This window comes from Choloepus didactylus, chromosome 9, assembly GCF_015220235.1.
Source record: "Choloepus didactylus isolate mChoDid1 chromosome 9, mChoDid1.pri, whole genome shotgun sequence".
NCBI lineage: Eukaryota > Metazoa > Chordata > Mammalia > Pilosa > Megalonychidae > Choloepus > Choloepus didactylus.
This window is the reverse complement of record NC_051315.1, coordinates 90,744,312-90,772,161: the sequence shown is the minus strand read 5'-3', so window position 1 is coordinate 90,772,161 and position 27,850 is coordinate 90,744,312. Positions and strand designations below refer to the sequence as shown.

The 27,850-nt window shown below is 35.9% G+C and overlaps 1 protein-coding gene across 2 annotated transcripts in view; it reads left to right on the top strand.

Moving 5' to 3' along the window:
- Nucleotides 1-27,850, top strand: part of SATB2 (SATB homeobox 2) — a 202,264-nt gene that overhangs the window by 111,939 nt on the left and 62,475 nt on the right. For both annotated transcript variants that reach the window (XM_037850209.1, XM_037850208.1), the window contains one exon: nt 8,795-9,267. In XM_037850209.1, coding sequence (XP_037706137.1) covers nt 8,795-9,267 — 473 coding nt within the window. The remainder of the gene's footprint in view (nt 1-8,794; nt 9,268-27,850) is intronic.

The following is a 27,850-nucleotide window of genomic DNA, read 5'->3' as shown; positions in this document are numbered from 1 at the left end:
GAAAAGTTGGTCAGTCCTGACCCAAACCCTAAAATTATTAATAACCATCTGTCTCAACTTGAGCATTTAGCATAAGCTAAAGACATAGGTTTGAATTCTCATTCTTTCTTTAATGGGTTGGTGACATTAATTTTTCTGAGCTTTAGTTTCTTCTTCTATAAAATGGGGATAATAATGTCTATGCCATGCAATTATTGTGAGTTAAATGACAACAATGTTAACAACAATGTGTCAAGTTTAACTCAATGCCTCAGCTATTATGGAAATGATAGGGTTTGTGATTACCTAAAATACCAACACAGGTTGAAAGAGGTATATTAGCAAAATAGACATAAAAATTCCTGCACTTATAATAAAAACTTTTCTTTAAAGGAAATCATTAAAAAGTACTTGTGAAACATTCAGACCCAGAGAACTTGACTCTAGTTATGCAGAGAAAGAATAAAAACTTGGCCATGTTGTTGAATTGTTCTGCTTATGAAGCTAGAACCAGCACCCCTAATCATTTTGGGTGTTCCTAAATATTTATCTACATTTGGACAGCTACTTTACCTTCAACAAGTTTTCTAACTTCTCTGATATTAGAAAAGATTGTTGTCTTTAAAATTGGGCTCTAAATTGTTGGAGTTGGGGATGGATAGGGAAGTTGGGAATGTCAGATAGAGGCTTGGAAATCCAAGACAATGATTTGATCAAGAATATCTTTTCTCTATGCGAAAAGGTTTGGGTACTGACTAGAAATTATTGATATAATTGGCAACTTTTCCACCAAGAGTGCCAAAGGCAAGCCTATGTCTTACCTTGGCAGAAGCACTTCCAGAGGTTGAAGGAGTCACAGAGAAATTCTAGCATTCTTTTTTTCTTCTTCGTCTTCTTTTTATTTGATTTATAGTCTTCTATCCAGAGCTTCCAAGAGAGATTCTGGGGAATACTGGAGTGTTATCTTATTAAGGAATCGAGTAGCACTCCATGCTAATCTGTTTACATTTATTTAACCATCTTAATAGCTTAAGGGAAGATCAATGTACCAGAAATTCCAGAAATTTCTCAGTGCAAAGGCTTTTACCCAATTCATCGCTTCCCACCTTTTATAACTATGGACAAATCCCAGAGGCAATTTTACAAAAGCAACCATGTTAAAGTTTGCATTAAAAAAGTAGGATCATAGTTCTGGAAATATCAACCTTCTTAGAAATATTAATAAATTTACAAGAGCATTGCTATAACTTCTACTATTGTCACTATATAAGCTACTGTTTTTCTTGTTGCACTGGAGAGTTTCATGAAGAGAGACGTATCAAGAAAGAATTAAATTCTTGCTAAAGAGTCAAAAAGCAGAAGCAAGTACGCTGAGAAAGTGGATTGTTTTGAAAATAGCAGCATTACTGTTATATGTTAATAAGCTATTAAATAAGTAACCTTGCTTATCTAATTGCTTAAAGACCAACTTAACTGCCCGTGTTACAGGTAATTTCAAGTTCACCCAGCTAGATAGAACTCAAGCCTTAGAAATTCCAGTTTGCTCTTCTTTCTACTTATCCTTTGCCATCTCCCTATGATTGGCAGGTACCTATGCCAATCACATGTTCCTCCTTTAGCTCATAAATCCTCATCAGAAGCTGTACTTTGGGAGGCTTTAGTCATTGGAGTATATTTTGAGTACTGAAATTTTACTAGCTTTACTTTAAATAGTACCTAATAGCAAATCAAGATAATAAAAATAATGAAGTCTAACTAAGGGAAGCACTAAAACAAAGAGGAAAAATTATTTTTTTCTAAGTTATAATATTTTGGATGCCTGCTCATTCTCTGGAAAAAATTTTTAAAAAGCCATTAAACATTTGCTTTTTAAAAAACTGTAGGATACTTTCCTTCTTGTTGGTTGACGGAATCTAACATATATACATTTTAAAACATATTTTATTCCTTACATTTTTTTTATTTTTTATTCACACATATTTTTGAAACATAAAATTGTATCTAGGTAGCATTTCTTATAAATTTAATCTTACGAGTTTTGTGATCATATTTTATTCCCCATCTATTTTCCTACCTTCTGTCTTGAAAGACAGAATATGAACTATTACACCCCATTTGGAGAAACTGAATAGCAGTGTATTCCTGTATATGCTGTGAGGCATGCAATTCTATTTTGATAATGAATTCTTTTAAACTGCAGTGATTCATTTAAAAAAATGATATGATGTAATATGGCATAGTTAATTGAAACAAAAGAAAACATAGCAATTCTTTAGACATCCTTTTAGGAAAGAGCAGACATTGGTCAGAATATCCTAATCAAGAAAATCTGGAGTGGGAACCTAAATCTGTTAATTGTAAATGTACATATATTTTCTGAAATTTAAAATAGCATTTTAACAAAGATCTGTCAAATTATAGTGTTGATCATGTAATTTTACTCTTACAGTCTGAGATAAATGATGTCTTTCCCATGGCAAGGGTGAGGTTCAGAGAATCTCCAACTTGCTTAAGTCCTCACAGCTAATAAAAGGTAGAGTTGTCTGTACTTGAATGCAACTTTCTAATGCCAGGTCCAATCAGTGCTTCTTCAGTGTAACATGATCGTCAATAAAAAGTGGGGATACATCATTGAGAAAATAAATGCTTAAATACATTTATAGTATAATGAATGTTCAGTAAGATTGGATCCCTAATGTCATTAAGGATTAGAGAAAAAGGGAAATGTGACGGTTACAAGGGTCTGGTATAATCTTCAAAGACAACAATGTAAAAGCAAAGACACAACATAGCACAGTGATTCTCGAAGTTTAGTGTACCTAAGAGTCACGTGGCAGTTAAAACTATGTGGTATAATCTCAGAAGATAGCAACATAAAAGCAAAGATGATATAACAGAGTGATTCTCAAATTTTAGTGCACCTAAGAATTACCTGGAATCTTAAAGTACATAAGAAACCTGAGAGATTCTGATTTGAGGGCCACGAATTCGTATTTATAACAGTCTCTCAGGTGATATGGATACTGATGGTTCCAGTACCAAAGTAGTACTGATATAGCACAGACCTGAAATTTACAGCCATACATATATACACAGAGAGGCAAGGTAAATATAATAATAATGGCAAACACTTAACAGTGCTGGGTACTGTTCTAAGCATCATGCATTTATTAACTCATTTAATCTGCACAACAGTCTTCATGGTAGGACACAATTATTAACCCACATTTTATGTATGAAGAAACTGAGGCACAGGAAAATTAAGTAACATGTCCAAGGTCACATATCCAGCAAGTGGTAGAACTGGGATTTTATTTTATTTTATAATTTTTTAATGCAATTTTATTGAGATATATTCACATAACATACAATCCTCCAAAGTATACAATCGGTTGTTCATTGTATCATCATATAGTTGTGCATTCATCACCACAATCTTTGAACATTTTCATTACTCCAAAAAATATAATTAAAATGAAAATGAAAAAGAACATACCAAACATTCCATTCTCCTCCTCCCCCATTGTTCATTTATTTACTTTTTTTAACACTCATTTTTTTAACTTCACCTAAAAATTAAAAAACAAACAATAAAAAACCATTTCAAGCAAAACTAAAACAAAGGAATAAGAAAAACCAAATAAGCTAAAATAACTGCATTGCTTTCAACATATTCCTACCGTACCCCAAGAAAATTAACAAACCATAACCAAACAAATGAATAAAAAAAAGACCTGAAATAACTACATTGCTTCCAACGTGTTTCTACCCTACCCCAAGAAAGAAACAAACTATAACCAAAGGAAATAAGAAAAACAAATAACCTAAAATAACTACATTGTTGCCAACTTGTTCCCACCATACCCCCCAAAATTAACAAGCCATAGTCGTTCCTGAGCATTCCGATAACATTAAGTTTATCCTCCATAACTTATCTGTTCTTATTAGATTATCATCCCCCCTTCACCATTTGCTATCTGTTGCTAGGTCCGCTACATTCTACAAAGAAACCATTTATTTTACATTTTTCACAGAGTCCACGTTAGTGGTAACATACAGTATCTCTTTTTGTGCCTGGCTTATTTCACTCCGCATTATGTCTTCAAGGTTCATCCAGGTTGTCTTATGTTTCACGACCTTGTTTCTTCTTACTTCTATGTAGTATTCCATCGTGTGTATCTACCACATTTTGTTTATCCACTCCTCTGTTGAAGGACATTTGGATTGTTTCCATCTCTTGGCAATTGTGAATAATGCTGCTTTGAACATCGGTGTGCAGATGTCTGTTTGTGTCACGCTTTCAGATCTTCCTGGGTATATACTAAGAAATGAAATTGCTGGATCAAAGGGTAACTCTATATCCAGTTTTCTAAGGAACCACCAGACTGTCTTCCAGAGTGGCTGAACCATTATACAGTCCCACCAACAATGAATAAGAGTTCCAATTTCTCTACATCCCCTCCAGCATTTGTAGTTTCCTGTTTGTTTAATGGCAGCTAATCTATTTGGTGTGAGATGGTATCTCATTCTGGTCTTGATTTGCATCTCTCTAATAGCTAGTGAAGATGAAAGTTTTTTATGTGTTTTTTGACCATTTGTATTTTCTCTTCTGAGAACTGTCTTTTCATATATTTTGCCCGTTTTATAATTGGGCTGTCTGTACTATTGCCATTGAGTTGTAGGATTTCTTTTTTATGCAAAATATCAGTCTTTTGTCAGATACATGGTTTCAGGACTGGGATTTTAAACCCAAGTAGTCTCTGCTTATAACCATTATACCATACAAGTTTTCCAGTAGCTGAAGAGGATATTTAACTCAAAATTACAATAAAGAAAATTGTGTGCCAGAATGTAGGAGTATAAAACAAGATTATATATATATATGTATGTGTGTGTGTGTGTGTGTGTGTATATATACTTTTTTTTGGAGCGTTAAAAATGTTCTTGCAACCACCTAAAATATCAGGGATTTTTCAACATTTAAAATACTTGGCTTCCTTAATGTACTGTAAAATTGCTTGAAATAAACAAATGAACCAAATATATTTTAATTTAATGTAGATAAATACCTTGGGAGGAGTGACTTTCCCTTCTGTGAACAACCAGCCAGCAATCATGGGCATTTGAATAGAATGGTCATAGGATGTCCTTGGTTAGAACATGAACTCTGTTAATTTGGTTAGACTTGAGGAGTCCCTGGAATTTGAATACAGGACTACAAAGGCCCCACCTACTTTGGAGTTAAATGGAATATTAGAAGCACAGAGTGTGGTTAGACAATGATTGATTATTCCCTGCAGTTTTCACTCAGTCCCAGAAAGCTCAAAGGAATCTGCAAGATCCTTCAGAACTTCTTTGTCAATGTGCTATTTAAAATCTCAGAAAATTTCTGAGATTATCAGAAACCAGAGCAGACCCCAGATCTGAACTGTTCATCTGGAAGGCTCCTAGGCTGGGACCCTTTTCCAGAGTTTTAATAAGTCCAGAAAGCCTCTCACATACGAGACACAGAAGTGTTTGTGTCCCGCTTGCCTTGTTAGTTCCTCAAGCCATGATCTGTTTGGGAACTTGTAGGAGCTGGGCATGACATTGATTTCCTGGGCACTTCCCACTCCACAGCTCACTAGGAATTTGGCATCAGTAGAATTAAGTTCACTGTGAATTAAATTGTAGCTCTTATTCACAACCCTGGGAGCAGTTGTAAATGTGAACATCACTTTCATTGTCAAAGGGAGAACTGCTTTTTTGTCCTTCACTGTTTTTCAGGATTTCTGATCCATTGCTGTGTATTTCAGGGATAAGGTGGGCCTTTCAGCCAAAGTGTTATCTTTGGTCTTGGTTTAGTTTAAGACAAATTTTACCTGATTTTTTTTTTTTCACAGAGTGGGAAAGCAAAAACGAAACTAGGGGCTGCTGTCAGCTCTACATTTCAGCCATGTGATCACTTTCAAATGGAATGGGATGGGATGGGGTGGAATGGGAAGGGAAAGAAAGGGAAGAGAAGGGGAAGGGAAAAATGCTGAGGCTCAGTTTTTAGACAGAGCCTTGCATATTCTAATATCAGATCCTCTGACTTTTTTTTTCAACATCTGGGACTGAAGAGGCTAAAATACTATTCTAATATTATTTGCATAAGAGTGGCAGCAGAAATAAATGAAAAAGTCTCTCACATTAGGCCAAATCGGTGCAAACATTACAGAAATTGCATGCTGACTTGACCAGTAGGGATGCACTCTGTTGACTGGCATTTGATTCTTAAGCATTCTTAGAATAGGAGGACAATTTTTTTCTTCATTTTTAGGAGTGAAAAACCTGACTTTTATTGGTAGAGCTGTCACTGATTGAAAAATGTATCTTTAGTCCCACAGACAAAATTTTAAAACTGGTAGCTTACAGGCTAGATCTGGTATTAAGAAATGTTTTGTCTTTATTGTAGGCAACAGTTAAAATTAGGAAACTTCATGTAAAAATCTAGATTTCTCTTTTTCTCAAAAAAATTTGAAGAAACGACACTAGAAAGGCAAAATTGGCTGAGTTCTGATGTTTCTGCTTAATTGTATGCATGCTTATGACTAAATTGTGAATAGAGTGTTTCTTGTTAATGCTGTGATTTAGATGTATCTCAAGAAAGTAAACTCACTAGAATGTAATCCACTTGTTGAAAAATTAAAATACTGATGTTTGGAAACTTACTATTTGGTCAAAGTATGCATGCTCTAAGAGGATGATTCTGTGTTTTTTATAGAAAAGGAAATGGATAAAACTTATGCTTTTAAGTATCTGAAATCAAAACATAGTTTCATATTTGAATTGTATTTTACTTTGAATTAAAAAGCAAGCAAGCAAACAAAAGCATATCAATGTCTACTTTAGGCCAAGTATTTCTGCCTATAAAATATAACTGTGTGCTGAAGGCAATTCATGGTATCTTTATTTCTTTTTTCAGTAAGGAAATAATAATTCCTCTTCTATGGAAATCGGGCTAGATTACCTTTTCTTAAAGCTCTTAACCTTTTGCTTGGTTTGATTTTTAGAATATGTACCTTAAAGGTTAAGTAATAACCGTGATTGAAAATGTTTGCCTCTAGAAGGTAGGATTGAAATAATTTGTTCACCCTGAATCTTATGAAGGAAAGGTGACATAAAAAAATAAATTAAATTATAAATTATATTGAAGAGGTTAAGTTAGCAATTAAACCTTTAAAGCAGTTTGAAGTAAACTTTGGCTTATTTGGGAGTTCATAGGAAAGCTAAGAAAGCATTCAGTTTTTTGTTTTTTGTTTTTTTTTTAAAGCAGAAAGTATATGTGTGAATATAAGGTGATCCCAAAATATGTGCTTTAACCTGTTTTCCCAGTGAGAAGTTTTGAATATTTTAAGTTTTAGATATGAAGGTAAAATGGCCAAATATCTACTTATATTTTTAATGTATTAATTTACTTCCACATATATATTTCAAAACCGTATATTATATAAAATATGAATTTAGAAATATTACTTTTTCCATTCTTATAGTTCATTGATTGATTTTATTCAAATTCTTCACATGTGATTTGGCAACAGTGTCCTTGTCACACTAAATCCACTGTCTTGAGTCATCTCACACTGTTTTCCAGGGTCACTTCAGCCTTAATTGTTTGAGTCAGTGGTTTTTTGATCAAGTATGATGCTGTCATTGTAAACTATATTCCCAGCTGTAAGCGCTATTTGCATAATAGGACAGTTATTTTTAAAAAATTTGTCCTGTAGGTGAATATTTTTCATCTCCAGCATGTAGTGCTTTTTAAAGTTAACTTTAATAGGCTTTTGCATAATCATATCCAACATTTGCAGTTGTAAGAAACCATTACTAAATCTACATGAAAGTTTTGCTTAAAAATTGATTTTGTTAGATTATATCTATAAGCATTTAAAACTGACAATGATTGAGATTTTTTCAACCTAATATGTTTTTTCCAAACAAAATTTTGTTTTATCAAATAAAGTAATACAGAAACTAGGATAAGAATTTGCGGTAAGGTGACTCCAGCTTTTTTGACAATTAATCTTGGAGAAAGAAAAAAATCTGCCTTATATATGGACATGTATGATACTCACTTTTTGCTCCTTCCCCCTTTCAAGGTTATTATTTAAGTCTGTAATAAAGTCTAAGAAAGTAGATAACCTGGAGAGGGGAGAACCTTATTTAACTGCAAGTCAAGGCGAGGTGATTAATTTTATAAGAAATTGTTTCTTTCTTAGTTCATTTCACAATCATTATAATATTCATTTCTTATATTCTTATATAAAAAGGTAGCAAGTGAGTAGATAGATATACTGTGCAATAGACATTTTCTGTAAATGTTTCCATAGTTTCATAATAGTATTTATGTGAGATTTTTATTAGAAGTTAACAGTTAATTTGGTAGATGTTGTCTTTGTCGTTTCCTGATAATGATGAACTACACCATTAACTGCAAACTACAGAAGATGAGAACAGCTGGTGTTTTTATACTAGAGGGTAATGAGAGAGATGATAGAGTTTGGGAATATGGGAGGATTCAGAGTTTGTATGTGGTTTCTGTCTTGGCACTTCAATAACATACGTACCTTTAAGAATTTAAGAAAATTGAAGTGGCAAATATTTTGCTTTCATATCTTCTATGAAAAAATTTTGCAGAAAGGAAGTAATAACTTGCTTTTATTTTGGAGTTCCAAGTTTTGTGAAAAAAAGTTCATCTCATTAATATACTAAAGTATGATAATCCAGTTGTACATATATTACATTGTTATACAACTTAAAATAATACAGAATTATCATTTTTATTTCTTAACAGTGGAAAGAGTGGAACGAGAAAACCTTTCAGACTATTGTGTTCTGGGCCAGCGTCCAATGCATTTACCAAATATGAACCAGCTGGCATCCCTGGGGAAAACCAACGAACAGTCTCCTCATAGCCAAATCCACCACAGTACTCCAATCCGAAACCAAGTGCCCGCATTACAGCCTATTATGAGCCCTGGTCTTCTTTCTCCCCAGCTCAGTCCACAACTTGTCAGGCAACAAATAGCCATGGCTCATCTGATAAACCAACAGATTGCCGTTAGCCGGCTTCTGGCTCACCAGCATCCTCAAGCCATTAACCAGCAGTTCCTGAACCATCCACCCATTCCCCGAGCAGTTAAGCCAGAGCCAACTAATTCGTCTGTGGAAGTCTCTCCAGATATCTACCAGCAAGTCAGAGATGAGCTGAAGAGGGCCAGTGTGTCCCAAGCTGTCTTTGCAAGAGTGGCATTCAACCGCACACAGGTACAACTAGCATCGGAAATCGTAATTGGTGGTTAGGTATAATATTAGGAGCAGAATGTTGACAGTCCTAATTCCTTTTTTAAAAAAATCATTTTACAAAATTGTTATGGATCCAGTGCACACAGAATAAGATTAATTAATAATCTTTGGTTCATGATATATTATCACCTTTGGTCCATGGGTGGCCCTAATTCATTCATTCATTCACAGTGTAATGAGCACCACCCACCCCAGGACCAGAATGTTACCAAAGTCTCAGGTCTATTTGTGTGCTCCTCCTTCATCCTCTCCACCTGTCTTTCCCCGATGCAAGCACTGTCTTGAATTTTGTGATTATCATTCCCTGGTTTTTAAAAAATTAGTTCTAAAAGTATATGTGTATGTATATATATAGATATATATGTCAAAACAATATATTGTTTAGTTTATCTTGTTTTAAAACTTTATATAAAAAGAGTATCATTACATGTCATAATTTCTGTAATTTTTATAAAGCCTTCAAAATGTGCAGGTTAATATAAGATATTGATAAAGTGACCATAGGTAGTTTATTCATACTTTTCATGTTTTGGGGAAGACATATGCTAATATAATATTAAGTAGTAAAAAGTTCATTCATGTGTGTCTTATTTTATTGAGAGTTGTTTATATGTAAGACATTCTTCTCCACCTGTGGTTCTTAAACTTGAGTGTGCGTTAGAATCACCCAAAGGGCTATTAAAACAAAAATTACTGGATCCCACCCCAGAGTTTTTGATTCAGTAGATCTGGGGCCGGGGGACCAGGAATTTGCATTTCTAGTAAGGTCCTAGGTGATGTCCGAGTTGCTGGCCTAGGGGCCACACTTAGAGAACCACTGATCTAGCCCTTATGTTAGTAACAAAAAAGTAAGTGTTCCTAACCTCAAGGAGCTAACTGTCAAGTAGGGGTAGGGGTGGGGGGTGGAAGTACCCAGACAGCTATAGAGAAATGTGATATATGTTGAATAAAGTAGGAGAATATGAGCAGTGGTTGTAGTGGGGGTTCATGGTGAGTTGGGGGTGAGGAATATTTCCAGTAGAACGAATACAATAAGTCTTCAAGAGAATGGTGGGTTTATGTTTAGCCACCCTACTAAAGGCAAAGCAGGAATCTTAAGTTTTCACAGATGCAAAGGTGAAAAAGGTTGTGGCTAGGTAAACAACTAGCTAAAGTATTTATTTGCTGGGGAGTTAGATCTTGAAGGATTAATACAATTTAACAGGCGAAGATGTGAGTAAGCATATTTTGGGCTAAGGGAATTCATAAGAAAAGCTTGAGTCAGAAAACTGCAAGGATAGTTTTGTAGTTGATCGTAAAGCTAGCTAATAAAACTTAAAATTGGGTAATGGGGTGGAGGAGGTGGACACAGATCAAAAAAGGGTTTTCAGGGCCATGTTAAGAACTTGAACTTTATTTAAGAGACGCTGGAAACCATTGAAGGTAGATTTTTTCCACCTCATGCTAGCAAGAGGGTAGGAATATCATTTAAGAGGCTGCCATGATTGCCTAGCTGAAAAGTGTGGAAGTTTTGAACTAGGCTGGCAGCAATGCAGTGGAGGGAAGAGTCAGGAGGCATGGCAAAAGTAAGGTCGACAGAAAGTGCAACTGCCTGCAGGGGTAAAGGGGGAAGGAGAAAAGATAATGCCAAGGTTTGAGCCCAGTAACTGAGAGAATAGTGGTGTGATTAAGAGAATCAGGGAAGACATCAAAATAAATGACTGTAAGATTGGGTTATCTTGACTTTGAAGTGCTGACAGACTTCTTAAGTGAAGATATGCAGCAGTCATTGAAAATATGAGTCTGGTGCTAACAAGAGTTGTCAGGGATAGAGAAAGACATTTGAAAAGTATTCACAAATCCTGGAATTTAAAAAGTCACGGGAAGGTGGGGGTGGGAACCTCCACCACCGCCACCACCACAACCATCACCTGCACCAGGAAAAGAAACAGAAGATGTGCTAGGAGAGATGAGGACAGGGTGGGGGGAGAGGGGAGTTATGGAAGAATGGGGAAAAGTAGTAAGAACAAGAGAGGACATGAGTGGAGTTTCCAGAAGGAGACTGATCCATATATAGAAAGCTAAGAAGTCTGGGAGGGAGAAGCTTGAAACTATGCCATGACATTTGGATTGGGAGAGGTCTTTGGCAAACTTCAGAGTATAATTTCATTAGAGTGCTGGGTACAAAAGCCAGAATTCAAGAGTTAAGAAGCGATTAGCTGTTAGGGATACAGATGTAGGGGCTCCAAATTTTTCCAAAATTTGGTGTTGAAAGGGAGGCCAGAAATGAGTTAACAGCTTGAATGTGATAGGGAGTCAATTAGAGATAGAAGGATTTGAGAAGTCATTTGGGGACTCAGCTGAAGTTAAAGAGCATGAACTAGTGATGGAACCAACCATTGTGTTTTGGTAACAGTCTTCAGCAAAGCTGGAACTGCAGGGGCGGGAGCAGGGAAGAAACACAGTGGGATTGTTTGAGGTTTGGTGCTGACAGATTAGGTATGGCAGGAGACTAAGAAGGGTGAAATCTTTTGCCCCCTTGACTCTGCTAATTTATACATTCTACTATTGACAGAGTCTGTTTACATCATTTGAAAATGAGTTCAGAGGTTCAGAGAGGCCTACGCATATTCCAACATCAATGCACCACTTTTTTCTAATGACTCGAAGGACTTAGCATTTGTGTGTCCATAGTTATGTGGACTCGTGTTATGGAAGGCTCTAGGTCTTTTGAGTAAGTCTGTGCATAGTACTGCAGAATATGAAGAATGTATCTCCTGACTCTATAGTTTGCAGTTCTGTATCTGTGTGTGTGTTTCATCTATCATTCATGTGCATGAATAAGCATTTCATGACTAGCCAATATTTTATTGCCTGGTTGTGTATACAGTTCCTTTGGCTAAGGATAAAATTGAAAGCATGGTTGTATTACTCTGGATTTTAGAAGCAAATACAGTATATGTTTTATCAAAATAGCATGAAGCATGAGAGAAGACTCACAATGAGGCCAGACAGAAGACAGCCCATGTTGGTGTGAGAGTATGCTCTTGCCAAGGCCTCAGACTCCTGGAGGTCTATCTTCTCCTGCACAGTCCTTTTTGTCTATTTTTATGGATTAATGATTTTTCTTTGGCTTTGCCATGTTTCAAATGCCAAGTTATAAAAGGTTTAAGTGAAGCATGGAACACATTTTATTATTTTCCTCCTGCCATTAAATTTGTGAGATGGCTACACCCAGAAAGAAACATTCACTTTCAATCAACATGAGTTTGAGTTCATGGGCTAGCCTTGAAAATATCAAATGGAAACTGCATAGGAATGTATGAGTATTTCCCTTTAAAATTCTGCTTTTAATTTGGGAAAGCTTTTCATCCCTCTGGGATCATAACCTGTTGTGTATAAAGCCCAACCTAATCAAGGTAGATGGTATTGACAGAATGACATAGTTTGAAGTTAAGCCGGAGGTCAGCAGGCAGATTGTTTTTGTGGAATATACTGTAGTCACTAATGACAAGACTGGGTGGCTGGGTTTCACCAGCAGCATTGTTAAATGGAAAAGATGGTGTACTGTGCCCCATGAAACCAACCACTGGTTTTTCCAAACGTTGGCTCTTTTGAATGGAATCATTTATGGATAATAAACGAATTTTCCAACTATCGTAAACAAATGATAATTAACTTTATAGAGAATAACATAAATTGTTAATCTTTGATAGAAAACAATCTCAACTTTTTTTTTCCTCAAAGCCAATCGAATCACAACCATTCATTTTAGATGGACACCGAAAGCCAATCTCAGTCTTGTACTCAATTGCTTTACTGAAAATTTTCCAGAAAAAGTTCATTATCTCTATTACTCTTCTATTATCAAATCCACTAAAAAATCTATTTGATACGTTTCATGACCCTACAGGTTGTGTTCCTGGATTTGTGTTTGATCCTTATATTAATAATGAATTTAACAGTTGTGTGTGTGTGTGCATACATGTGTTTGTGTATAAAACAAAATCACATGCATGGCCTAGTGAATGAAGCTAGAATCGTAAAAAAAAAAATCAGCCCAGGATTTGTATGTTTAAAACATTCAGATGGAAAACTCAAATTCATAATAAATAATATTTGAAAGTGCCAATTTTCCAGAGAAACTATTAATTACCTTGTGTAACTGATCCCTTGCCATGTAAGTATATCATTTGAAGGATGATGTAAAAGAACGTAATTAAGGGAATAGAGCTGTATTTCCAAGAGCTTGGTTTTTTTTTTTAACTTTTCATTTTGAAATGCTTTCAAACTTACAGGACAATTACAAAAATAAACCTCACACAGAAAGTTCCAAAATACCCTTATCACTTAGATACACAGACCCACCAATTTTTACTGTTTTGGCACATTTATTGTATCATTGTCTATCTATCCATTTTCTGAACATTTGCATATAAGTTGTATGCGTCATGCTCCTTGCACACTTAATATTGCCATGTGGCTTTCCTAAGAACAAGGATATTCACTTATGTAACCAACTGAAGTACAGTTATCAAGTTAAAGAAATTTAAAATTGATGTAAAGCTTTCTGTCTGTATTACTATCTTTTCCTACATCCCAATAATGCCCCTTTGAACCTTTTCTCCTCCTGTGCTGGATCCCATCCAGGATCGTGTATTGCATTTAATTGTTCTTGTCTCTTTAGTTGGTCTTTTTTTTAGAAATTGTGGTAACATATATACAACATAAACTTTCCTATATTAACCACTGCTAAGCATACCATTCAGTGGGGTTAATCACATTCACAATATTGTTGTACCCTCACCACCATCTATTACTAAAACTTTCCCATAACTCCAAACAGAAACCCTCTACCCATTATGCATTAACTCCCCATTCCCTTTGCCTACCATGCCTGACAACCTGTAGTCTAATTTCTGTCTGTGAGCTTGCATATTCTCTGATATTTTCTTTGTGGTTTCCATCGAGCTTAAGTTTAGTACATTAAATCTATAACAATTCCATTTGTTTTGATAGCAACTTATCTTCAATAGTATACACAAGCACGTTTCTATACCCACCTGCCCCCCCATGCATGTATATCTTGTCACAAATTACATGTTTATGCATTACGAATCCAAAACCACTGATTTATCATTATATTTTACGCATTAGCCTTTTAGATCCTATAGGAAGTTAAAAGTGGAATTACAAACCAAAGATATAATAATGGTATTTATATTTACCTATGTCATTATCCTCACCAAAGATCTTTATTTCTTCATGCAGCTTCGATCTATTGTCTATTATCCTTTCCTTTCAACCTATAGAACTCTCTTTAGCATCTCTTGTAGGTCTGGTCCAGTAATGAACTCCCTCTGTTTTTTGTTTATCTGAAAATGTCTTAATCTCTTCCTCATATTTGAAAGACAGGTTTGCCAAATACAGAATTCTTGGTTGGCAATTTTTTGCTTTCAGCACCTTAAATATGTCACCTCACTGCTTTCTTGCCTGCATGGTTTCTGATGAGAAGTCAGAACTTAATCATTGAGGCTCCCTTTTACGTGACATGTTGCTGTTCTCTTGCGGCTTTCAGAATTCTCTCTTTATCTTCGGCTTTCGACAATTTGATTATAATATGCCATGGTGTGGGCCTATTTTGGTTTATCCTGTTTGGAGTTTGTTGAGTATCTCAGATGTGTATATCCATGTCTTTCATTACATTTGGGAAGTTTTCAGCCATTATTTCTTTGAATATTCTGTCTGCCCCTTTCTCTCTTTCTCCTTCTGGGACTCCTATAATGTATATATAGGGCATATTGTACCCTGGATGGTGACTCGCAGGTTCCCCAGGCTCTGTTCACTAGTTTTCATTCTTTCTTCTTTCTCCTTCTCAGACTGAATGATTTCAATTGTATTATCTTCAGGTTCTCTGGTTCTTTCTTCCACCAGCTCCAATATGCTGTTGAACCCCTCAAGGGAAGTTTTAATTTCTCTTACTATGGTCTTTGACTATGTTTGAATCTTTCTCATAATTTGCTTCTCTCTATTGATAGTCTCTTTGTGTTCATCTGTTGTTTTGCTGATTTCCTTAAATTCTTTGTTCATGTTTTCCTTTAGCTCTTTGAACATATTATGGACCATTTTTTAAAAGTCCTTCTCTGGTATGTCCCAGGTTTGGTCCTCCTTATTAGTGGTGTCTAATGATTTAATCTTCTCCTTTTCCTGGGCCATTGCTTCCTGTTTCTTTATATGTTTTGTAACCTTTCATTGAAACCTGGAAATTTTGATATTTTAATGTGTTAACACTGGAATTTAGAGTCTGAAGTATCTGTTCCTTAAGCTTGTATCCAGTTAGTGTTGTGAAAGGGCTTTCCTTCAATGCAAGGAACTAACAAAACAAGACAAAAACAAACAAACAAACAAAAAAAAACCATAACTTTCCCAGTCTTTGCTGATTGACCTGTGCAAGTGCTGTCCTTCAGGGTTTATCCATGCAAGGAGTTTAGAGAATAGCTCAAGGTCAAAATGTTGGGCCCTCCCTGGTTCTTTCTTAGCATGGGCTTTGTCTTGGGTGTGTGCTTGTGGCCCTAGGAATTCTCCCATTTACACAGTTCTGAATATCCCATCTTCCCTAGGAAACAGTTTCCTCACAGTCCTGGGTACTGCACTGTATTTCTTACAGCTAGCAACCTTTTGCCCTAGGCAGCCACTTAACTGCTCTCTCACAGCATTCTGTAGGAGATCTCTGTGAACTGCCTTCTATATGCAGGGAAAGTTCTGGGACAGTGAATCCCTCAGGCCACCACCAGACAGATTGGGCCAGACAGTCCTCCCCATATGTGTTCCTTCTAGAACCGGAACCAAAGATCTGCACTGGGAGCGCAGGTTGGCTCTGCACCAAGCTGGTGAAGCCTTTTTCTTGATTTGGTGCTCAACGTGTTACTACTGCTTTGAAAAAGATGTTTCTGCCAATTCTTGCTGGTTGTTCAAAGCTTCTGTGGGGTTCAGAGCCCTGAAGATTCTTACACTGCCATCTTGATTGGGGCTGGGCCAAGGGCTTATTTTTAATGTATTTTTATTTTAATCAATATGTCCTTTAAAAACATAAAATGCATTTGTTTGATAAAATGATGTCCTACCCACACTACAAGAAAATGTCTGCCCTTAACTTCTGCTGGAGTCAGGGACTGACAACCTTTTACCAATCTGATTTTATTATTATTTTTTTAATTATTATTTTGTTCTTACATTATCTATTGGTTTGTTAACAAAAACATATACTATCTAAACTAAGATCACAAAATTAGGTCACATGTTTTGGATAAGGGAAACATCACATTCAAGAGACAGTACCTGGGTTCTAAATTCATGCAGTGCCAGGACATTCAATCTCCAGTGTTTGCATGATGTAGTTCTAGATGCAGGTTTACAGAGTATTGCTGTTGGCATGGCTATTTTGCCATTATGATCTTATATAAAATATATTCTGATTATCACCATTACCTTATTTACTAATCTTTTGAAAGAGGTTAGCCTGCTTTTCATGTCTCTGAAGACCTTTATGACAAATGAGACCCAAGGAGAATCATAAGATAAAAGTGGTGAGATGTTTCCTAATCTGGTCATCAATATTCAGATGACCCCATGATACATTTCTAAGCATTTTAACCTCTAGAAACAAAGTGAGATGGTCTGGCTTATACACCAGAGGAGGGTTGAGATAAATAATGTCCCCACTCGGCTAGATGATCTCAGTTCCCTTTTTACCTTTTGATGCTGTCTCCTCCCTTGTCCTTCCCAAGTCCCCCATCCCTCCATGCTTTCACTTCTAAGAGCCTGTGTCTGCTGTTTGGCTCTTTATTCACTGGACCCTACTGAGGCTACTGAAGCCTGCTTTCGCTCCTGCTGGGAGGGAGCCGGAACGCTGGACTAATGTCTGATGGGTGCAGGAGGGTGGAAGTTGGACTTCCAACTCCCTTACCCCCTGTAGTAGGAAAAACTCTTGGGGAGTAATGTCTACTCCAATCTCTCCTCAGGATCAGGGTTTATCCATGCAAGGAGTTTAGAGAATAGCTCAAGGTCAAAATGTTGGGCCCTCCCTGGTTCTTTCTTAGCATGGGCTTTGTCTTGGGTGTGTGCTTGTGGCCCTAGGAATTCTCCCATTTACACAGTTCTGAATATCCCATCTTCCCTAGGAAACAGTTTCCTCACAGTCCTGGGTACTGCACTGTATTTCTTACAGCTAGCAACCTTTTGCCCTAGGCAGCCACTTAACTGCTCTCTCACAGCATTCTGTAGGAGATCTCTGTGAACTTTGCTTGGCTTTCTCCCCTTCTCTACCCTCCTTCTCCCATTCCTTTACCAATTTTCCTTGGAAGCAATTCCTTACTAAGTCACTCACATAGGAATCTATCTCAGGATCTGCTTTTCATTTCAGAGTATAGATAAATGCCATTGCTACCCTAATGGCATTTGGTTATGCCATGGGGCGGTGGTTTGAAAAAGACATATCTTAACTTTTACCCCCATCCATACCCTTCAGAAATCTTAAGCAAGATATTATTATGAATATCTTTAATATCAAGATATTATTAGGAATATATTATAGAATTTTTACTGTACTACTTTCCTTTGAAAATATTATCACTATTGTTTTAAACCTGAGCCCTTACAATGCAATGAACTCTGCAGTGCAATGGGCTGATATTGGTATTTGCCATATTTACCTATGGATATTGAATATGAAGAGAGAGAAAGGGGGTGGGTGAGGGAGTATTTTTCCCTTCAGTACAAACTATCATGGTATTTCCAACTCTAAGGATTCTAATAATATTCATCATAACAAAGAAGTAAGCAAACACAAAGACATTGAATTTGCCAAACTTGACTCAAATAAAAATCATTTTAGTGAGTCTGAATGATAAATTATGTGATTACGAATGCTACATAGTAGTTTTGCCCCTTGGCCCTGCCCCATCTCCCTTGCTCTGTCAGTGGTGCAGATGGTATCTGTGTGGGAATAATAATTCAGGGAACAAGCAAAAGGACCAGTGCTCTGAACAGTTTCCTTTTTGTGCATATGTGTTCTTGCTTTTGTATATCCTGAATTTATTTTAGAGTTGACATGCTTTCACATACTAGGCCTATGGACATGAAATATGTTGCTTGACTTCTATGTTTATGTCTCTACCTTTTTGACAGCTTGATTATAAATCCTAATCTTAAGCATTACATTGCCCCTTGTCATTTTATAGACCTAAAAAAATAATCAGAGGTTAATAGCGTGAAAAGGTTTAGGATGGTATTGAAAAAGACTTGATATTACTGAGGTGGTTGTGGGATGTCCATTGACCTATAATAAGCCTAGTTTCATAAAATATGTACAGTGAATCTTCCTTAATAGATAACTGTTCTCTAAGTTACTTAAAAATCCAATGACCTACATATTCATATGTTCAGAAATCCTGCATTTACTAGCATTGTTACTCCTCTGAGACCATGCCTCTGAGCAAATCTGTTAAATGAAGTAGAGGAAGCTTTGATCCAAGCTAGGCTAAATCTGTTGGAACGGATGCCCTGCCACTTGTGAATGGGAACATTAGAATGTCAGGAAAGAGTAATTAGGTGTGATCCTCATATCCCCTTCATACCACTATCCTCTTAACTGGATAGGAAAGTTTAGGAAGCATCTTTACACAAGGAGTCAGCAATAAAAATTTGCGTCATTTGAAAACAAGGCTTTTGCCACATTCACTATTTGTGGGATAATTTTCTTTTTCTGCTGACACATCGTTCCACAACTCAGGAAGTTTCAAGTTCATTTTGTGTCTCAGGTAGCTCTGATGAACCAGTTCTTAGACTCATGTTTTCAGTAGAAGCACAGATGAGTCTTGCAAAATGTGCTGTTTTTCTGTTATAGTAGGTCTCTAATTTGGTATCTAGCTCCTTCTTCAGTTCAGTGAAAAAGTCATATAGTGACAGAGTTTGCAACTTATTGTCAAAGGCTTTGCTTGAGATATCTGTGCATCTCAAGAGGTTTTTAAAATCTTTTGGGAGCTCATTGGTTGATCTGTCTTTATTTGAAACTATTTTTTATTTTTCATGAGACTGTAAAAATCTGCTGTGTACTCATCGAAGCCATATCATTTGAAGAACTTAAGGCAAGGAATATAAATACAATTTATGAAGTTGCTCGGTAACAGGAAAATATTGCTGACGGATTTAAAAATTAGATTGAATGATGTATCAGGAAAGTTGGCAGTAAGGTCAGTGGCTAGAGATGTAAATGTCTTTGTGTGAAATGACATAGGTTTTGCTTTTATGCTTCATTGGCTTTTAAACTTTATATGTTTGTAGCATTCACACCCCCCCTCCCAGATTATTAAGGCTAAAAATGTCAAAGGACTTGCTAAACTTTATATTTTTAAGTGTCACAGCTAGGAAAAGATATGTGTAGCAACAGAACAAAAATCCTGACAGCCAGAATATCTGGGAGTCTGAGCTTCTTTGCATTACCAGTAAGTTTCTGGTGGGAGAAACTTCTCTTTTAACTCTTGTGTTTTACTTATACATATTGTTAGCCAACAATAGGAACAATCTAATTACATCTACAGTTTATATTTGCAGAAAAATTCACCTCCAAGATATTCAGAATTCTTTCCCAGCTGGCATCTGGTCTCAGTCATCATTATTTCTCAGTATGCGATAGAGATGCAGGCACTCAGCAAGTCATACAGTAACAGAACACAATGTAAATCCAGGTGTCTTGACTCCATGGTCCAGTGAACTAGTTATAAAATGACAAGGAAACCTGTGAGAAAAAGGAAGTCCACTCATTGAAAGATGGGCTGTAAATATGAAATGTTGCAGATCAGGCATGAACATTTTATTGGGTTTCGAAGTAAATAATATACCCTCTTTTGATTTCAGAACATTAAATTAATAAAGTAGGAAGAGATGGCCCTGCTTGATTCATAAAATAAGCAATCTTTCATTTCAGAATCACTGGCTTGGATTCATAGATTTAAAGATTATAATAATATTAATATCTCCTGGGATGGCTGTGTCTAAAAGTTATTGCCAACTCTTGGCTTGAGAGTGGCTCTCTAAGAAGTGGTCTTACTTTAGTTCCTCTTGCAGATAAAAAGACTATGTTAATTAGCTCCTTTTAAGCAACTTCAGCCAACAAGCATGGATTGATTAGATCAAAGGACTAGTCTAAACACTCTGGGGGAGAAGATGGCATTGTTTGTGCTCTAGGTGAAAGAAGGTTGACTTAGCAAGCTGTCAGATTCATATATTCAGCCCTTCCCCAACCCCAACTCATAAATCCACATTAAATGGAATATTGTGTACTAAAGAATCAGAGGAAACAAACATGATGCCATATTGTTCTATTTATTTCTGTCATCCCTGACCAATGAGAAAAGTCCTTAAAAATTAAAGCTTACTGAAATAATTATAGGAAATTCAGATTTCCCCATTTTACTAAAAAAGACTCCCTTTTTGTGATTGTTCTATAAGCTTTTGTTACCAGTCTCTAACAAGCAGTGATCAAGTCATTTTACATAGAAAGGGGTCTCTGTCCCCAATAAAGACTTATTTCACCTCTAGTGAGTGTGTCTTAGAAGAGAGCTATACTCTTAGTGTAAAAGTTGTTTTACTACTTAAATTTTTCTCCCCAAATCTTGGGTGATATTTTGTAATCAATGTAGAATATTTATAAAAGAAAGCAAGGTAACCTTGGCTTTAGATCCCAGTATTGCTTATTTAAAGCAATACAATTAAAAATAAAAACGTATACAATGAGTGTTTCTGTCATGGATCATGATTGAAATGATGACCATTTGGCCTGGGGTTAAGTGCATGTTTGTTCAAATAAAGTGAATTGAGTTTAAAGGCCAGGGATGCCTTGAGAAAAATATAATTGAATCAATTTGAAGTCAATTGGAAATTACAAGATTGTTTAAATTCTATCTGTAACTTTTGTGCCTAAAATTGTCACTATAGAATACAGCATTTATTTTCAAACTTCTCTGACTGCAGCACCCAGTGAGAAATACTTTTTTACATCGTGAACTGATATGCATGCACATGCATGTGTGTTTACTCACTTATGTGTGTATATCTTGAGCTCTATCTCATTTCTACTTCTGTTTTCGTCTGTATGTTTCTAAAGCAATACCTTCATGAAACAATACTTGTACCACGTAAGAAGCACTATGGTATTTTCTAATCTGTTTAATTCCATTTCATTATTAAAAAAGTTAAGATCTGCTAAATTGATTTTATGATCCACTAATAATTGTGACCCATTTTAAACAGTGATGCAGATTAAGATTTATTTAAATGACTACAAAGTTATGTAGGGAAGGAAAGTTTTGTTTTTCTTTTTATAGTTGTGACTTTTCTGAAGTAAAAAAATGATTATCTTAGTTTAATCTTTTCCCCAGATATCCATAGGGTTAGTTTCACTTTATATAATCTGTTAGGTTTTACTTTACATCCTCCTCCATCCCAAATAATTTTAATTATCCCACTTCCTAAAGGTTATTTTTTTATTTTCTGCTTCTTTATAGGAAGACATTTTAGTAAAATGTAAGTGGAGTACCTTGAATATTTAAAGTTGAAATTTTAAAATAAGTGTTGTACTTTGATGTTAGTTCTCTGTTCATTTATTCATTCATCTAACAAATGCTTATTAAACATCCAAGGACTCTGCTAGGCATTATAATAATGGCTTACATTTAATGCTTAGCATGTATCAGGTACTGTTATTAGCTCTTCCTCTGAGGGAAGTAGAATTATCTCAATTTTGCAGGTGAGGAAACTGGCATAGGGAGGTTGATTAATCTTTGTCCAGTTGGAACCCAGTTTTTAACCTAGAAAGTCTGACTTTAGAACTCACACTCATAACCACTTTATTTTCAATCATTTCTGATATCAAAGAGAGGAAGAGATGAAAGGTACAATGAATGAAAGGAGAAAACAGGGTTTCAAACCAGTAATCTCACTGTGATAGGATAGTACTATGATGTGTCCCAAGTGCTATGTGAGAACAGATGCTTTTGACCCTGGAGATCATTGAACTTAATGCAGAAATATTTCAGTCTCAAGACAGAGCCAAACTGTATGTTAATAGACTGCTTTACGTCCTATATCTGAATGCATCTGATACATTTGAGGTATAAATATTCAATAAATGTAATTGTTTTGTTTTGTTTTGTTTTTGGAAAGTACTATTTTTGCCAATGTTTTGACAAGGTAGCCAAAGCTAGTAAATTTTTTAGGCAGGTTGCCAACAGTTGTTTCACAGAACACTCATGGAAACTAGGAATACCAGGGCCCAGAACTTTGTGAATGAAATAGTCATGGCACCAAGTACTTGCGGTGTTGGTAGAAAGCATGTAGGTTGCCCAGAACTGAGAACACCACTGGTAAAATGTTTCTAGAGGGAACTTATTCAGTTCTCTGCATTCACTTTTTAGTACTGATGTGTTTAGAAAATTTTGACTTGGATTGTGTATAGCCCACATTCCAGTACCTAAGACTTTCTGAAGACAGTAAGGGGGAAAGCATAACGAGGAAAACAAGCTAGACTTGTTTATCCAAGTGCATCTATCATTGCATATATTAGGTAGGTATAGTAAAGTTGCCAGGAATCTGTTTTTGTTCAGGCTCCTCCTTTGAATGTGCTCATATGTGGCTTGGGCATAGGTATTGTAGTTAAGAAAGCTCAGACTGTTTTCATTTCGAGAATGTTCTGTGTACCCACATACTTTGTGGTGCATGCTTACTGTATCTGTGTTTGTCAGATGGCACACACAGTGAAGTTCCATTTAATAAACTGCAGATTTGGGGTACATGGAATGTTATGTTGGTTCTGAAGTAGAGTTTGTATGGTCCAAAATTTGTTTCAATGATTTTAAATGTTTTCAGTAGGTTCAATGAAAAGATCTTGAGTATAATGTGAGTCAGGTTTTCAAGGTGTGGCCTACTGGGGCCTGCTGCTCAGCAAAGTTATGCCTCCCACTCCTCAGAAACAAGAGAACTCTGCATTCAGGGTCTTGTGATGGTTTCATAGTCCTATATTCCCCCAGCTAACCACCAGGTATAACCAGGTACATATTTAGATACACATCCAGTGTGCTGGTATGTATATGTATATATACATATCTACATAGCCTTTTAGGGCTTTACAGAATACAGCTTTATAGTACTGACATTTGTCTGCAAATGTGATTTTTGTATATGCATTTATATTTGCAGGATGCATTAATTCCCTTTAGATGTTCAATTCTGTCCATCCCCATCTTTAAAAATTGTCACATACCTAGGCTGTCTTTCCTAATAAAGAAACATTGTAATAAAAGAGAGGTTTTATTAAACTAATGCAATAATGACATTTTCTTTGAGGATTTAACACATCATTTTTAATAATAAAAATCAGATTGTCATTGTTGTGCTCCGTATATCTTTTGTTCAAATCAGACTAAGTATCCTGGCCCCCATGGGGGGGGGTGGGGGTGGGGGTGGGGGGAGTCAAGTCTTTTTAGCATTATATGATTGCATTTCAGCAGTCAGGTTCATAGTGGGTTTGTAGATTATGAATATGGGACCTAGAGAAAGCTGTTTATATTCTTGAAAAGAGGGGAAAGTGCCTCTCAGGGTCATCAAAAAGAAATGAGATCAGGGATGAGGAGGGAAAAGATTGTCACCTCAGCTTGCAGATGCTATGGTGTCAACAATGCTCTACAGCCACACAACCGTTTTTACAGCTTGCACAACCCTGGACCAACCACTGAAATTTAAGGATCTGCTTTGTGTGATTAGGCTAGGAATTTGCCATTACTTTGTGAGGATTCCAGTTTTTGACTGTCATCTCAGCTGGACCCATACATTTCCAGATTGCATGAAAATAAAGCCTAATAGGAAAAAAAGTAAAAGGAGTGGTGAAATGTGAGGAATTCCTTTGGAGGGAACCTTTTTTTGTTTGTTTCACTGAAAGTAATTTCACGGGAAGTATATGATAGGCAGGTCATTCTCAAGTGCAAGATGGAGGGGGGCCTGTATGAGTGCCAAGGCCCCTTCCAGCTCTGACCTTCTTGGATTTTAATCTGTAAAATGAGATAGATATGATACTTTAGCCTTGCCAATTTGTTACAGAACTGTTTGTTTAAAGCAATATATAATTATGAACTAAAATATATTTTAGACTCATTACTACCAGCTATAAATATGCTTTTGAATCACACGTTTGAGGAGATGTAACTTTATTTCTGAAGAGGACTGTCATTAAATACTTTATGTAATTTGTTGACGCATCACAGAATTAGTAATTTAAATATACTATTAAGGGATAGGGCTTATTTTCTCTAAAATACCCGTCTAAATGTTTCTAAAGTAGTGTCAAGAATACGATTTCACTGTTAGCATAGCAATCAGCAGTGTATATAAGATGTCCTTGGGTTTATATGAAATTCTAATATCTACCTTTCTTCAGATCGGAATCTAGCACTTTAAAACTATTTTATTTATGTGGTAAATGAGCATATTTTGGATTGATTTTCTTCAAAGGTATATGTTACAATAAATGTGCAAATATCACAAGTTACCCTTTCTACCTCCCCCTTCAACTATCACAAACAGAAACATAATTTATAAAAATGAAAACAGTCTCCAGCCACTTTGAGGCTTTTTCCAAAGAGAAACACTGGGGTTTGTCTGGGCCAGTTTCCTCAGTACACACCTGGTGTATATCACTTTAAAAAATAAATTATGCCTCATTAAATTACAATTAAATGGAATCATGATCATTTGTTTTTCTGGAAGGAAGATGTTTTGCATATTGAAAGCCTAATTTGTTGCAGGTGACAAAAAGGCTGAGCAGATTATCTAATATCACTTCATTTGGGGATAATGTTTGCTGGTTAGTATGTGTATACTCCAGTAGTTCAGAATTATATTAATGTGGACTGTATTGTTTTTTCAAAATGTTTTCTACTACTTTATCACTTTTTGTATTCTTCACTGAGGAAAAACAATTTTTTCTCAGTTGTTAAAGAAGCAGAACCTTCTCTTTGTATTCTGGGTTAGTCATGCTTCTTCATTTTCTCCAAACGTTCTAATACTGCCCAGTCCTTCCCTTGCTTCCCCTGGTCTCACCATTATCTCTATATCCAAGCACTAGCCAGCCAAGCCAAACATCACTTTTCCAAAAAGTTTTCCCCAACTCCTGCAGTTTGAAATACTTTCCCTCTCCTTTGAACAGAGATGGCACAAATTCCATCTCACATTTATGACATTTGTCATCTTTTATATCATACTACCATGGTTATTGCGTATCACCTTCTTCCTCTTATTGGATAGTATACCCCTTCAGAGCTGAATCTGTCTGTCTATCTTTTCTGAACTCTGTACCAAGTTGTAAATTAGAAATGAATTAATAGGCCAATCTGTCATTCATTTGGTAATACAATATTGAATTGGGGGGGGGGGGTTCTCTAGATCATCAGTGGGATTTATAGCCCAATCCTACATTGTTCCAAAGGCCCGAGAGCCATGAAGAATGACCAGCTGTTAAAATCTAGTCTGTAATGACCTTCACTGTTGCTGTCAGCCCTGGAGTGGCCTGGGGGGCTTTGAGAGGCTTAGGCAAGGCATTTCTAACAATTGGCCCAGGTATGTGTTCCCTTATTTTCTCTTAAAGGATGATGAGACTGACTCATCGACAAGGCCTCAAGGGCTAGTGCAGAAACTTAGAAGTAAATTTTATAGAGCCCACCGTGGTAAAGTTTCCCAAACATTTCTGAGTATCAGCTAGTATTGTGCATACTAATAATATGAAATTCATAATAATGTAAATAAGAAAGCTCCTTGATAGAAACTACAGGTTTCTAGCTTACATAAAGATTACTCAAGAATATTAGAAATAATAAATACATCCATTTTTCATTTTTAAAGTTAGCCAAAATTCTTTGTTTTGTCTGTGAATATAGTCTAAATTAGCAACCAAGCTAGACGGCATCTTATTAAGTTATCTCTAGTTCTGCACTTTGAATTATTTTGCTTTTATTGAACATTTCTGCCAGACTCATGTATTCTTTGCCGATGTTGGAAATCATATGAGGCTTACAAAATCTCCCATGAATAGGCTGAGGTTCTCTTTGCCTGACTCCCTTGTTCTTTTTTCAGTGTCTTGTAACCGAAGAGCTATTGTATAAGGTGTCTTTCTACTCTGTGCAGATGCTCGTTCTACTTATTCTCAGTCAACATGTTTGCTGGGCTTACATAACCTCAGCTAACACCAAGGAGGGAATTGTTATAATCGCTCCCCTGAGAAGGCTCTGTTGCCTACAATGAGGAAAATACTTAATGACCACTTACTCAATACTTGCAATATGTTTTAATAGGATTACTGACATGAAAGTTTAATAAGCAATATCCTGGTTAATTTATTAATTTTCCTCAATTTACACATTCTTAATATTCATGACCTTTCTATTCCGAAAAGTACATCGTTTTTATGGCACCCAGGTGCTGGGCCACATTTTCTGTATCTCAGGCTGCATAATGGGAATGTCCAAATGACACCTCCTGCCTGGCTGGTTGATAATTAAAATGCCAGACAACACAGTGGCAAGGACATTAGAAATACTTATGTGAGATAAATTATTAATTTATGTTCTGTTCAAGACAGTTTCAGTATGATAAACATTTATTTATCTTGATAATTAGATGGTATGATATCTAAGTTATGCTGTAGATTTTCTTCTGATTTTTCCCCTCTGATTTTTTAGCTAACTAAATAAACTCATTTTACATTTATGAGCCTGAGGAATTTGGAATGCATTTTTAAAAATCCTAGCTTAATTACTTGAAAGCACCTTAAAATCTCAATGAAATAACTTAAACTCTTCCTATGCCTAGTGTAAGCCACTTGTTATTGAAAATGTCTGAGGTAAAAAGAATCTGCTTTGGGACCACAAGCTACACAGATGAGAGTTTAAGTAAATAATTTAGAACAATGTACTAATTCTCTGGGGCAATAAGTAGAAGATGGTGCTGGCCATCTTGATGGTTTGGGACTTTATCTTCAATTAGGCAAATGAACAGAGGCAACAGTATATTCCACCAGCCCTTAAAAGAGAAATATTTTGTCTCATTCACTTTAAAAATGATACTGATGGGAGTCATTTTCAAGGATGCTTTGTCTTCATTTTACTTAGAGATGGATTAATTTCCTTGTAAGTTTATCCTATATGCAAAAAACACAAGGGAAGGAACTATACAATTAAAAGTGGAGGAAAAAAAAAAAAAAGTAAACCAAACCAAACATGACACAAATAAAACAGTTCATGCTTCGGAGTGACTTTTATTGATTAAGAATGAACAAACTTATAATTTTGGATCATGGCCCATTAAAACAATAGTTTTTGTTATTTCATTATTCTATATGCAAGATGTTTGCTGTAATGTATTCCACAACTAATGGAAGAATACTTTTATAAATGTTGCCTTTTAGTTTTTGTGAGTATAATTATAATAACTATCATAACGAATATCCATGTAGACCCTAAAA